The sequence below is a fragment of the Atta cephalotes genome (assembly GCF_000143395.1).
Source record: "Atta cephalotes unplaced genomic scaffold scaffold00044, whole genome shotgun sequence".
NCBI lineage: Eukaryota > Metazoa > Arthropoda > Insecta > Hymenoptera > Formicidae > Atta > Atta cephalotes.
Genome location: NW_012130108.1, coordinates 1,488,223 through 1,501,268, shown reverse-complemented (window position 1 = coordinate 1,501,268; position 13,046 = coordinate 1,488,223). Strand labels below are relative to the sequence as shown.

The following is a 13,046-nucleotide window of genomic DNA, read 5'->3' as shown; positions in this document are numbered from 1 at the left end:
TGAGCCTCTTATTTGCCAGCGATACTATTGATTATTTATTACATTGAATTTCCGATTGAAACTCGCCTTATGGATAATTTTACTGCTATTTCTATTCCGTTAGAATACGTAGATTTAAAGCAATATCCTGATTGGCTCATCGGCTTAAGTTCAGGTCTTAAGGTTACTGTTACAGATTTTGTGTGCGGCAACCCTAAGCCTCCTCGCCGCGGGACACGAGAGGAAAGGAGAGAAATGAACGAAAAATTCACGCGCTTCCGATCGTTAACCCTTCGCACACGGGGCTCTCACGAGCACCGCGATGATTCAAGCGAATCCGTCTATATCCGTTTTTCTTCTCGCTCCCTCGCGAAGTTTGTGCGACTTAAAAATAACCCGAAAGCGCACATCTCGTGTGGTACGAGTTTAATTGCCGTAAAGTTGTCAGAGTGTAACGACGTGACGGGAAGTGATCATTTTAAATAAGTCAGGCCCGAGAAATTCATCAACTAAATGCAGCATCGTTATTGACGAAATCAGATTTTTGTATCTCAAGTTACAAGAATTGCATTGCTTTAAATTAACTCTTCGGTATATTATAAGAACAATATACTTAGATGAGATTGACATACCCAATCAATTTGTGTTATAACTTTGATAAAAACAAATATTGTAAAGAGAAGAGTGCCACTTACGATTGAAGTTGAATGTTGGAATAATACATCTATGTGTATTTAAATGAATTTATCTCAGATATGTTTACTTTACTTTTTGCCTTTTCGGACTTGCACTAATAAAAAAAAAATAATAATCTTTCTAAATTATATCAGAGAGAAATAAATTTACTTAAATACACATAGATGTGATATTTTAACATCCGATTTTGATCGTAAGTAACACATTTCTTGTGTCTAACTTATTAATATTGTAAAGAACTATTTTCAATCTAAACATCAAAAACATAACGATAGCAAATGTATTCTATATTAACGTCGATTTACCTTTAGTACATATTGGGTTATCCGAAAAGTTCGTGCCGATTTTGAAGGAAAATTGGAATGCAGAAGATTTAAATTTTAGTACATTTATTAAATTATATAGATTAATCGGCACGAACCCAATACAATGATTATCCGATTTTTTTAAATACACACAATGGATTATTCAGATTAATTTTCACTTTATAAGCATACAAAAATTATTAAATGAATCTTACACATATATTTTACATCTTTAGACAATATTTATAATAAAATGTACTAAAAAAGGAAAGAATAGAGACCATTATTTAGCCAAGTTCTAATATTTCAAAGAAAAGATCCCAAATGAGCCAGAAATAAACGATTCAATCGTATGTACTATAAGGATTAATAAAATGCTTATAAGTAATGGAAAAAACATTAAAAGAAAAAACATTGGAAAAGAAGCTGGTTATGTTATCCATATTCAGAGTGGCATTGAAAGATTAACATTGTCATCCCGAGTGTTACACTTCCGGCATCATAATTAATAATAACTGTTTTCAATCATGAATACACTCACTCAATCAATCTTCAATATGGAATTCCGCAATCGCAATTAAGAGAACGTATCGCGCATGAGAAGGGAATGAGAGTAATCTGTGAATGCAAATGATCCTCATATTTCGTTCGAATGTGATCTCGTTGCTTTAATATAATTCCAAGTAATTAAATTTCACCACACACACGTAATTGACACGCTTTCGATACGAGGTGCAGAAGCAAGAAATTTATTCGATTTATCATCGGCGCGGTATTCTCGCTTTCTATTCTCGCCGTCTTCGAGTCACGATGGCGAATTACGACCCCTGATCCTCTTTATAACGGGATGTACTACAAATATTTTTCCAAATATGGCGCTACATCACGCTTCGATCATCAATAGTTCCACTAGGAAATATTTTCCAATATTGCTTCACCGGAGGTAGGTGCTTCGATATGATCAAATAATCTTACTTGTGCTATCTCACGATTCTGTATACATATGTATAATAATCTTGATCGAAAAGAAGAAAAAATTAATATTTAAATAGTATCGCGATATAATCTTCTGCGAAAATTTTGCGATCTTTCGATTCGTTAAACTTTCGGTCAAAGAGCAGAAGAGGATTGGATTGATTTATCGTCAGTTCCTTTTATACCTCGATTTTCTCACATTTCGTTCCGGCTCGACCGGTCACGACATGCCATCGTCGCGTTTGAGTGTTGGCTCATAAGTTTTCATCAGCGATGACTGGCGTCATGGTCGGGAGCCTTAAAATATTTCGCACACCTGTGAGAACGTAAAACTTGATTTTCCTCTTTTACTCAAGCACTTTGACAGAGCAACCATCGATCTTTTTTGAACGAATGTAAACAGGGATGCAAATTCTCCACGCAGATAACTTTAGACATATAGTAAATTCATGTCTCGCTGATGATATTTCAATGAAACGGAGATCGTATAACACTTTTAAGAGTAAACAAATCGATATTTAATTAAATTATGTTCTTGTTTAGCTCGCTTTCGAAAGGCGAAAAAGATATGTATATCTTTTCGCCTCGCAGTTCTTTCGCAAATCTTTCGAAGCAGCTTACCGATAACATCGCAGCAAAGTAAGATTCGCGGCGCGATAAATGAAATGTCGCTTTAAATTTCGTTCCGCTTCTTGACTTAACGAAAGGTAATTTTCGATACGAGTGCGATTTGCGTGCGTGTCTTCTCACCTCATGCGATCCTCTTATTGCGTGCCACAAACTCGCGAAGATAAAGTCCAGTAAAACTTTCGCTCCGTCACAAATAAAATGACGTTTTAATTATCGGTCGGTTCCGCGAATCAAAGAAAAGCAATTTGTGCGTGAAGACGTGAGTGCGAATACTGTCGTGTGCCATGGTCTTCCTTGCCAAGGAAGTCTTCAATAAGGCTGAGACCAATATCATCGAGTCCCGAAATATCTTAATAACCCGATCCTTGTCGGTTCAAACGTGGCTTTGAATAATAATTCACGCCATTCACTTGGCAAGCAAGCTGTTTTTACAGAGAGCAAGAAAAAAAGCATGAAAGCAAAGAAGACTTTCGTTCGACACGATACATAATCGATCGATCGCATACAAAGTACGAGGGAATCGAACTGAAAATTGCTGAGATAATATAAGAATTTTACTAAATGAGGTCTGCCTAATCATTTTGATTTTTGCTGAATCTAACATTGAAAATCGATGATTAGATTTAAAATAGGTAACATTTCTGAACATTAATAAAAACTATAAGACATTTTCTGTAAGTCTGTCCGTGTTGTATTTTTTATCCTACAAATTTTCGCTTTTTTTCTTTATCTTATTTTAAGTGCAAAAATTTTGGGGATTTCAAGCGAATAAACCTAATATGAGTTTATTAGTTTGATTATAATGAAGATTTAACTATCCATGTAACTATCTACAAACAGCAAATAAGTTGTATATTGAGTACTAGGTAGTACTTGGAACCAGTTAGACTTAAATTGAAAGAGATAAATTGTAGAAGATGCAAAAAAAGTTTAATTAATAGTTCTCAACTCTAATATGCAGAAAATACTATATATAAATTATTAAATATAATTATTTTAAAAATAAAATACATCTAGTTTAAATGTAAAAACCAGAAGATCATACCTTAATATGTTATCTAAATTGCGTCATACGATTAATAATTTCGATTACGATCTGTTATCAGCTTATGGTATACTTTGATTTATTTCTTTTAATTGACGATCATGGACCGATGATACGATTATCGCTCTGAGGCTGGCATCTCGAAGAAGCCTGGTTTAATCGCTTCAACCTATAATACGGACGACCAACGGTGTGTTGTGAACAGAAAGCAAAAAGATGGCTGGCCGCTGAATCCGTTGTATGTAAGGGCCGCGCGCCGCGGTCTGTAATTATCGCCACTGGCCGTGGGAATTGAATTACGAGATAAATTCGTGACGTGCCATAACGGTGGCTGTTCCGACAAAAGGCATGAAGCCACCTCAAGCATATTTGATGATCTCGATCGAGACTATCATGCTCTAGGTAATTTGCATATTCTCATTATAGATGTCTATATAAAGACACTAATCTCTTTTTCCTTCCATTTTATTGCAGACTACCAGAGAAGAAATAGACAATTCTATCAGAGAAGAGAGGATTTGAGCTTAGAAAATTATACTGACGATTTAAAATTATATTATCAATCCGATTCTATCCTGCTCTTTAATCAAAAATTTAAATCAAAAGATTGCAGAATTTTTTTGTAGAAGATTGTAGCATAATATTTAATCCGGAAATAGTCACCTTATTTCTTTTATATAAATGATACAAAATGTTTTCGCATCTTTTTATATCAATTAAAACTATTGTCAATACATCGTGTATTATTGTTTTCCGAGAATATTATTCTCCGAGATATGGATTTAATCATAATTTTTTGAGGAAAGTAAGTAGAAACCCCAAACAAATAAGTACTAAACAAAATAAACACATTAAGTTACTTATTATAACATTTTCTAAATAACAAAATTTCATTCGATATAACGCTTTTTTATTACAGATTTTTGATGGAATTGCATATTTAAAGATTAATAAAAAATAATTATTAAAAAAAAAATATGTTAAATGATATCCATAAAAAACAATATTTTACAACAATACACATCTCCTCATCAGAATAAAAATATTCGAGACGATTATTCCTAAGTTAAATATTAATATTTTTTTCTTCAATTGCAGCGTAAATTTTTGACGAAAAGAACAAAGATAAAAGCTTATATTGCTCTTCTGTTTTTATGGCTACAAAGAATTTGGCACTCTATTATGAAGAGTACCACATTGCTTAATTCAAAACCTCTCGCTTCTCGCTCTTCTCAATTCATAGCAATCCAATAACGCACAATGTTGCACTCACGAACATAAAACTCGAGTAAAAAACTACGATTGTGTCTCGTGTAACATATGTATACATCATCCGCGATCCCGCAAGGTCCAGTCCATGAATAGGAAAAAGGAATAAGTTCGCCTTCATGAGAAGCGATCTTCACCCTACGAAGTATTATTTTCGTGACTTCGTCTCGTCTCTCACTTTCTCCCCGTTCCATTCCCGCTTGCCCCCAGGAAGATGATTCATTCACCCGGCCGAAGGAGAAAACGGCGTGTGCGCTGGTTCGAGGACCTCGAGCAAGCGTTCGAGAGACGACGGCAACTTGACTCGTTAATCCGTGAACAATGAAGGATTGGAGTTTCAGTCGCTCGACGTGAGTACCATTCGCTGCTCCTTTTCACGTTCGATACCTCATCGGCAGGGTTAGAGGTGGCGTCGATCTACGACGGGCGATAACTCGTTGGTTTCATTCCGATGCTATTCGAGGGAGGCGGTTCGACGCGCGATCTGATCCTTCCGTGATCCTTCGACAGAATCATTTCTCTTTTTGATCCATACAACTGGCACAGCATACGATATCATAAATATATTGATTCTGATACTTGTAGCTTATAAATATACACGGAAAGGACGTTTTGCTGAAGTATCTAAAAGTATCTAAAAATTTAACTATAGATATAGATTTAAAAATAATTTTGTTGGATCATCAAAATAATTATGTACACAGTTTATGAGCGTTACTAAACATGCGGTGAAAAATTATAATATTTTAACAACCAATTTAACATCTTACATAATTATTTTAATCCAAACAAAATTGTTTTTCCAAATATTATTAAGATATTACATTATTTTAATTCTTGAAAATTATTTTTTCTTGCAGTCAATATTAAGAAATGTTCAATTCTGAACGACACAAATCCAAAACATTTTATTAATTTTAGTAATTATTGCATTGTTATAGAAAATGCTTCATTAGTGATTCATGTAATATTTTATACTGCGTTCTTGTATATTGGAACATATTAAATATTTTCTTTTTCACACAACATTGCTTTAAGAATACTAATGAATTTTCTGCAACGATGGAGACCGGCTATTACAACTCCTCCTCTTCTATATTCAATTTTTAAGAATTATTAATCACGTTCGGACTGATATGGAAGATACTTCGTTAACTATCGTACCTTCCCGCGTAATCAATTTTCTGTTTTCTTTCGCATGCAAAATATATATTAAATGCATTTTCAAGACTCCATTAAGAGTACTAATGAATTTCATACGGTCAGTCACCATCTTAACTCCTCCTCTTTTGCCGCGAGGAAATGTCGGCATGTCAGCAAAAAGAGCCAAACGAAGTGCGGCGGCGATCGTTCCCTTCTCAATGTTTGACGATCATTTGTAGCCGTCTGCTAATTATTGCGCAACACGATCTCGGCTCTTTCACCGTGTACAACAAGATAAAGGTTGTCCATCAGGTGGCCTTTTTAGGTACAGACAAATTAATTTATTCTACTATACGCCTTCGCATGAAAGGCAAGGTTGATTCTAACACTCGGTTATGCCAATCAGTAGCGCAAACAGAAGTTATACGTGAGATGAGTTAACCTCGGAACCAATCAGTGCGTGGGAAGTTTCTTTTTAGCAAATCAGGAAATAAGATCTAACTTTCCTACATATTAACATTTGGCAAAAAATTCTTTCTTCAAGTGATTACAATACGCAAGAACAAATTATTATTATCATCGTCTCTATTTTTTTATAAAAAAATTTTTTCGTAATAAAGTTGCTTATATTATTTCAATTCTAAAAGATATAACAAATATAACAAAATATTAAATAAGTAGAGATTAATGTATCCCATTTTTAATATTAGATTGTTACAATTTTTGCTAAAAAAAAATCTTTCTTTCAATTTAGATGATCACTTATAAAACAATAAAGACATATATATAACAACAATGCCCGATGTATCATACCGATTCAATGTCGATTTGACAAAAGAAACAATCACGAACAGCGATGGACGATGGAAATTAATAAGCGTTGCAATAAGCATTAACGAGGACCATAAATACTATATATTCCCTCGCGTCTTGCTTATTTGCCGATTAGCATAATCATTTCCAATATTCACCATAATTTAAAAATGTCGCAATGAATCGCAAGCAATTTTCTCTTCATAAAAAGTACAACGAGAGATATGGTATCGCAAGATTATTATCCGAAGAAAAACACTTCTAGTTACAGATTTTAAATCTCATGCTGCAAAGAAACACTGCAATGTGTATTATCTTTTCTTTCAAAATAATCTTAATTATGCTTTACTTCATAACATATTAATTTTTTTTATTATGTATTACAAAATTATACGACTAAATATAAAAAATAGAATTAAAAAATCTCGTTATCTTATTTTGGTAAAATTATTTTCAAATCTGTATTTGTGTGTAATTTTTAAATAAACTTTAGCAAAATCATTCTATCTGTGTTGTAAATGCTGTTATAATTATAAATTTGACATAGTCAAATCATGATTACAAGCTCATTATTACAAAAATAATTTTGTTTTCCGAGAATTTATGAGAAATGTTTCAGGAAATGAGAATTAGATTGCATATATATAAATAATTTTAGTTACGGACCATTATGAGAGAATCAGCTTTTATAAACGATATGACGCAATCAGACGAAAGATATCTCGAAAGGAAGAATTAGACTCGCAATCAACATCCAATTAAGAGGTAAGGTTGCGGGCCACCAACACTATATCTCTCAATTACACAGCGAGATTTCGTCTATCTTAACGTGTTCATTATTATTGGTACCAGTGGTAATTATACGATAGTAGTTGTTAACGTATCGATTATGCTCAGAACTTTGCGGCTGTCGTATCCCGTGGAGGATCAATTACGCACACGTGTTTGTCAAAATATTCGATATTTAACTGCTATCCAGGTTTTTGAAATTTAAAATTTTTGAGATTTATAAGGCAAGCATTCCAAATAATTTAAATAGATAGTTATGCGATATATTGTATTAATTTTCCTGCAGCATAAACTTCATAACTTTGTCATAAAAGTTATGAAAAATTGAGAAATATTCTAACAATGATTAATTGATTTTTATTAATTAAATAAAACTTTATGTAGGAAATTAATTTTCTTTTCGTTTTCACTTTTACCATATGTGTTATGTTGTAGAATATTATGTTTAATATTTATTGTACCCTTAAAAATCATCGCGAAAAAAATTTTGTTAAATATATTATAAAATTAAACCGATACTTAATTTTGTATTTAAAAAATCACATTTGTAAAAATGTAATTCTATCAGGACACATTTAATTAACGACAAATTACTTCGATGCACTTTAGAAACACATGGAATAAGATTTCTATGTGTAGAATAAAGTTCCATCTCGTCAAAATTTAGCTCCCCTTACTTGTCGCGTCGGCACTTCATTCTGTGAATCCACTTCGCGGTACGTCCTTATTACTAAGAGTCTCTCAAAAAAGGGACGCCGTGCTCGTTAAAACGTTTTTCTCCATCGCCGTTCGCAATTTGTTAAAGGACGAAGGGCTACATGGGGCATACCTGCGAGCCAGCACGTAAATTTCCGGAAAGGGATCCTTTAAAGCTTCTCTATCTTCTCCATATCTTACCCTATACTTTCTCTGTCTCACTTCGCGCAAATCAGTTTCGATTCTCTCGTTTTTTTGTATTTTTCTCTTTCTCTGTCCATTTTACCATTGTCTGCATGAGGAGGAAACGAAATAAATCGACATCAAAGAGCATAATACAAGAAACGAGTATATAACAATAGGACAAAAGTCGTTTTACGATTTTTCGGAGGATAAAAGGAACCTTTAATGCGATATAATGCGCCATAGAAGAAAAAAGATCTATTCAGAAAATAAAGTAGAAGTAAGTAAAAATTAAGTGTGAATCAACATAAATTATCGCAAAGTGATCGCTTAAAAATCATTTCATTTTCCTGTAAATTTATTAAAGTCTCAAGAATTATATTTAGTATTATTACACACAAAATCTATTTGTTTAAAAATTTGTTTAATTAGTTTTTGGCCTAAATATTTATTGCTTAAGCATCTACATACCTGTTTGAGATCCAAGAGGATTGTCACGTATTCGTAATAATCGCCTCTCGCTAATGTAGGACTTTGCCACCATTTTCCGGGATTCGAGTCGAGGATGTTGCTGACATTGTGCCTCTTGCCAGGATCCGGACTCCTGGAGTCGCAGACGGCGCATCTCGACGATTCCGAGGGCTTGCAGAAAGTCTCTGGGCCCTCCTCACCGCAGGTCGCATTAACGTAAATATCCGCTTTCGCGGCGACATTGAATGTGGATGGAAAGAGACCGCTATTTTTTAAGTTCTTATTCAGACTGTACGTATTTCTCTGAGCTGAAATCAAAACGGGAAATTCCTGTTGAATTAGAATAAAAAAATTAAATAGCACATAATAAAAGACATAAATATTTTTGTATTTTAAATGTCATATTATTTATTTTAAACTATAACTTGTACCATAAGTTTTTCACAATAAATTGTATGATTATTTAACAGAATTGTAACTGTTATTATAATTAATCATCAATAAACCTAGGCAATGTGGACTTTCTGAAGATCCCTGTTATCGTCTAAACTGCTGTCAAGATTCCGAAATAGAGCCGTGCATCATTAAAATTCTATTCTAGTCGTTAATTCTCTTTTAGTTTTGTTTTACGAGACTACTGGTGCCTTTTATTGATGAATCGGTACATCGGTACGTAACGTCGATAAATCACTGTGGGCCTCAGTGCCTAGCTATGTTTATTCCACAAGCGTCTGCCTGTGAGGTCAGAGGTGTACATTAGCGTCTCATAAATTCGTTTGATGCAGAAAATTCATGAAGGAAAAGCTAATTTTATATTAATCTTCCGAGAAAATAGTGATTTTCTCTCAGATTTTTATTAGATGGATTTAAAGTTGTAACTCTAATAAAAATTTATTAACCTAATAAAAAAGAATTATTTCTTATTTATATGGGTTAACTTCGCCTTTTCTTGTAAAAAAAATTGTAATACTAATTCTCAAAATTTTTTAAATGTCAACGTAATAAAATATTATACAAGAGAACGTATTATCTTGATTAAAATATTTGCTGCAAACAGATTATAATTTTACATATGTGTAATAAATTTTTAGTTAGTTTTACAAGAAACGTTTCTGATATATCCACTGTATGCGGCAGATAAATGTATAAGCTCCAATCGATCAGAGATGTCAATTACAACTTATTGAAATATGCGTGTGTAATTATAACTAACAAATATCAGTTGTAATTATAACACATAAAAAAATCATTATTTTTTCATGTACATGTCGCGATGTCGACGCAATATCTCCGGTCGGGAGAGCTGCGTGAAGAGAAAAAAGAAAAAAAGAATAGACGAAGAAAGAAACGTGTAATCGAAGCGACATGTACCGATCCCATCATTTTCTGCTAGGCAACGCATTCATCGACAGGTTTTGACAGAGCATAAAGTGAAACCAGTTGCGGAACACCGTGGAGATGCAACGCAAAGATGCAATGAACAGGTTCGTCGTCGCCGGTTCTCCGAGTAACACCTGAACGGGTTACTCGTATACACTCGTGCGACACATGAAGAAACGTGACGAGCTTAACCGCGGCAGAAAGAGAGAGAACAGTGTGCAAAAGATAAAAGACAGTGCGCCGCACCGGTGATAATGAATTGATCATCGCATCGTGAAAATTACAACGGAAGAAGTAATCGGTCGAGTTTTCTTTTTCCGACATAACTCGAGAATTGATTAGTGGCTGACAGAACTTTAATAACTTGTCATACATTTTTATTCACTTCTGAATTGATGTTGTACATAAATTGTTTCTAATCCTACCTTATTTACGTGAAAACATGTCGAACTTTGATTCATCTCATGATTTGATTTTATGATTTTCTTAAAATGTTAACCAATCAGTATGCGCTATGAAACTTCCTCAACTAGTATTCACGAGTTCAGTTCAAATTGTATATCTGTTTATAGTTAACTCAACGATTTTTTTTTCATTTTAAGGATCCAAATTCGATAAGATTGTGTAAGACTGTGAAATTGTTATAACTAATTTTTTATAATGTAATTGAAGAAAATGTACGAGATTCCATTAGATTCTGCGAATACCGATTAGAGTTAGATAAAATATCAAAGATTCTTTTGTATTATGTTTACAATCTTGATTTTGATTTAAGATATAAGTTAAGAATGATGTGCTGTATTCTGCTAAAAATTACTGTTATTAGTCAGTATTATATGTTGTGGGTGTACAACTCATGATCCATCACACTTGATTAATGTTCACTTCGTGCGGATTACACGCAGCCACGTGAGCGGTCATGGCGGGAAATAATGATCCTTCGGTATTGCTCATTTAAACAATATTTAATAATAGTCCTGTTAAAGCTCACACAGCAAGAAAAAGATCGTTAACGACGTACCAAGCGCGGAACGTGCTAATCAGATTACACTAATCGCGCTGTAATATTTCACGTCTTTAACGAGCATTTTGCTATTTTCTTCATTGATTCGTTTTTTCGAATATATGTTTTTTAGTGATACGTGCATCAGTAAGAAGATAAATACGTCTTTAACATACAGAGTGCAAAAAGAACGGTTGAGATTTAGCTTCTAAAGTCAGAATATTATATTCGCGAAGTTCTTCTTGTTTATATTGAGGCAGAATCATAGATGTAAGTTATAAATCTTGTAGAATTGTCGAAAATCGGCGTGTCTCACATATATACTCTGAAATTCGCCTTTCTTAGGCAATAAAAATTGTTTAAAAATTAATATATACTCTCTAAATCTGAGAGAATCAGTGGATAGTCACTAATTACTCAGTAGCATAGTTGCACTGATAATCGGTGAAATTTAACTAAAAAATTTAACTAAAAAAGGAAAAATATTTGAACATTATATGACTAGAATATTGATATTTGCATGTTAATTTCAATTTTTCAATACTATATTCATTTAATTTATGCACTAAAAAAGGTTAGTTAGATTACATAATAAAGATCAGTTAGGTTAGGGATCTCACGTTTCATTCACTGATATTCAATGATATATTTAGCACTGATATCAGTAATTATCCAGCACTGATTCAGATTTAGAGAGTAGTTAAAAATAAACTCAGAACTCTCAATATTTAATGAGTTTTCACCAAATGAGACTCTAGCTTCACACGCATTAAGTTTTTGATTAAAATGATAAAAGAATGCAAAGTTAAAATAAAAAGATTACTTTGGAATTATTATAATTATTATAATTTCTATAACTTCGCAATGTGTTTGAGATTATTCTCGAAATTAATCATACAATCTCAAGTACACAAAAGCGATGTACGCGAATAGTACTCTAAAGCATATCTCCCACGCAGAGCCGTCTCATTTATCTCACCAGAAAATCCCTAACAAAACAAATGCTTGCCACGTAAAAGGCGAAGCCTTCGCTCGCTGTTCTGGGTCCGGTGACGAATCTGTACAAGTCCCACTAAGCCCCCATGCGCGCTCACGTAGCTCCCTATTTCAAGAACAACGTGGCAGAAATCTCCCGGACGCGGACGTGCTGCTTGCACCAAACTGCGTGCATTATGCGCGCATAGAAAGAAAGCAACTGGGCGTTCATCAGAGAACGAGCGGACGCGCATTGTGCGTATGTCGGGCTGCAGTCTGCCGAACCGCTCCTATTCCTCTCGCGACTAGAGTATTGTTTGAATGGGGAAGCGACAACAATGACATCTTTTATTAAAGGTGTCTAATAATGTCCAAACATTCCTATCTAATAAATAAATCAATATTTTCTAATGAATATTGCGAAAAAAAATTCTTCGAAAGACAGATTCTTACATTACCCAAAATATCAATTAATAGTAACATTATATGAACATACTTTTCACTCAACAATATTAATATAATATAACACATATTGTATGTAATAATTACATTATTGAGTAAGTAATAAATAATAATATTGATATATTACTATTGGTGTTTAATAGTTACATTTATTAGATCACATCAATAAAAAATGTCATCGCTTATATTATATATATATATATATATATATATATATATATATATATATATA

At 33.3% G+C, this 13,046-nt stretch overlaps 1 protein-coding gene across 1 annotated transcript in view; it reads right to left on the bottom strand.

Annotated features, from left to right (window-relative positions):
* LOC105622440 (laminin subunit alpha-1) overlaps window positions 1-13,046 on the bottom strand; it is a 172,724-nt gene that overhangs the window by 130,815 nt on the left and 28,863 nt on the right. Inside the window, exon 2 of the mRNA XM_012203857.1 lies at window positions 8,995-9,302. Coding sequence (XP_012059247.1) covers window positions 8,995-9,302 — 308 coding nt within the window. The remainder of the gene's footprint in view (window positions 1-8,994; window positions 9,303-13,046) is intronic.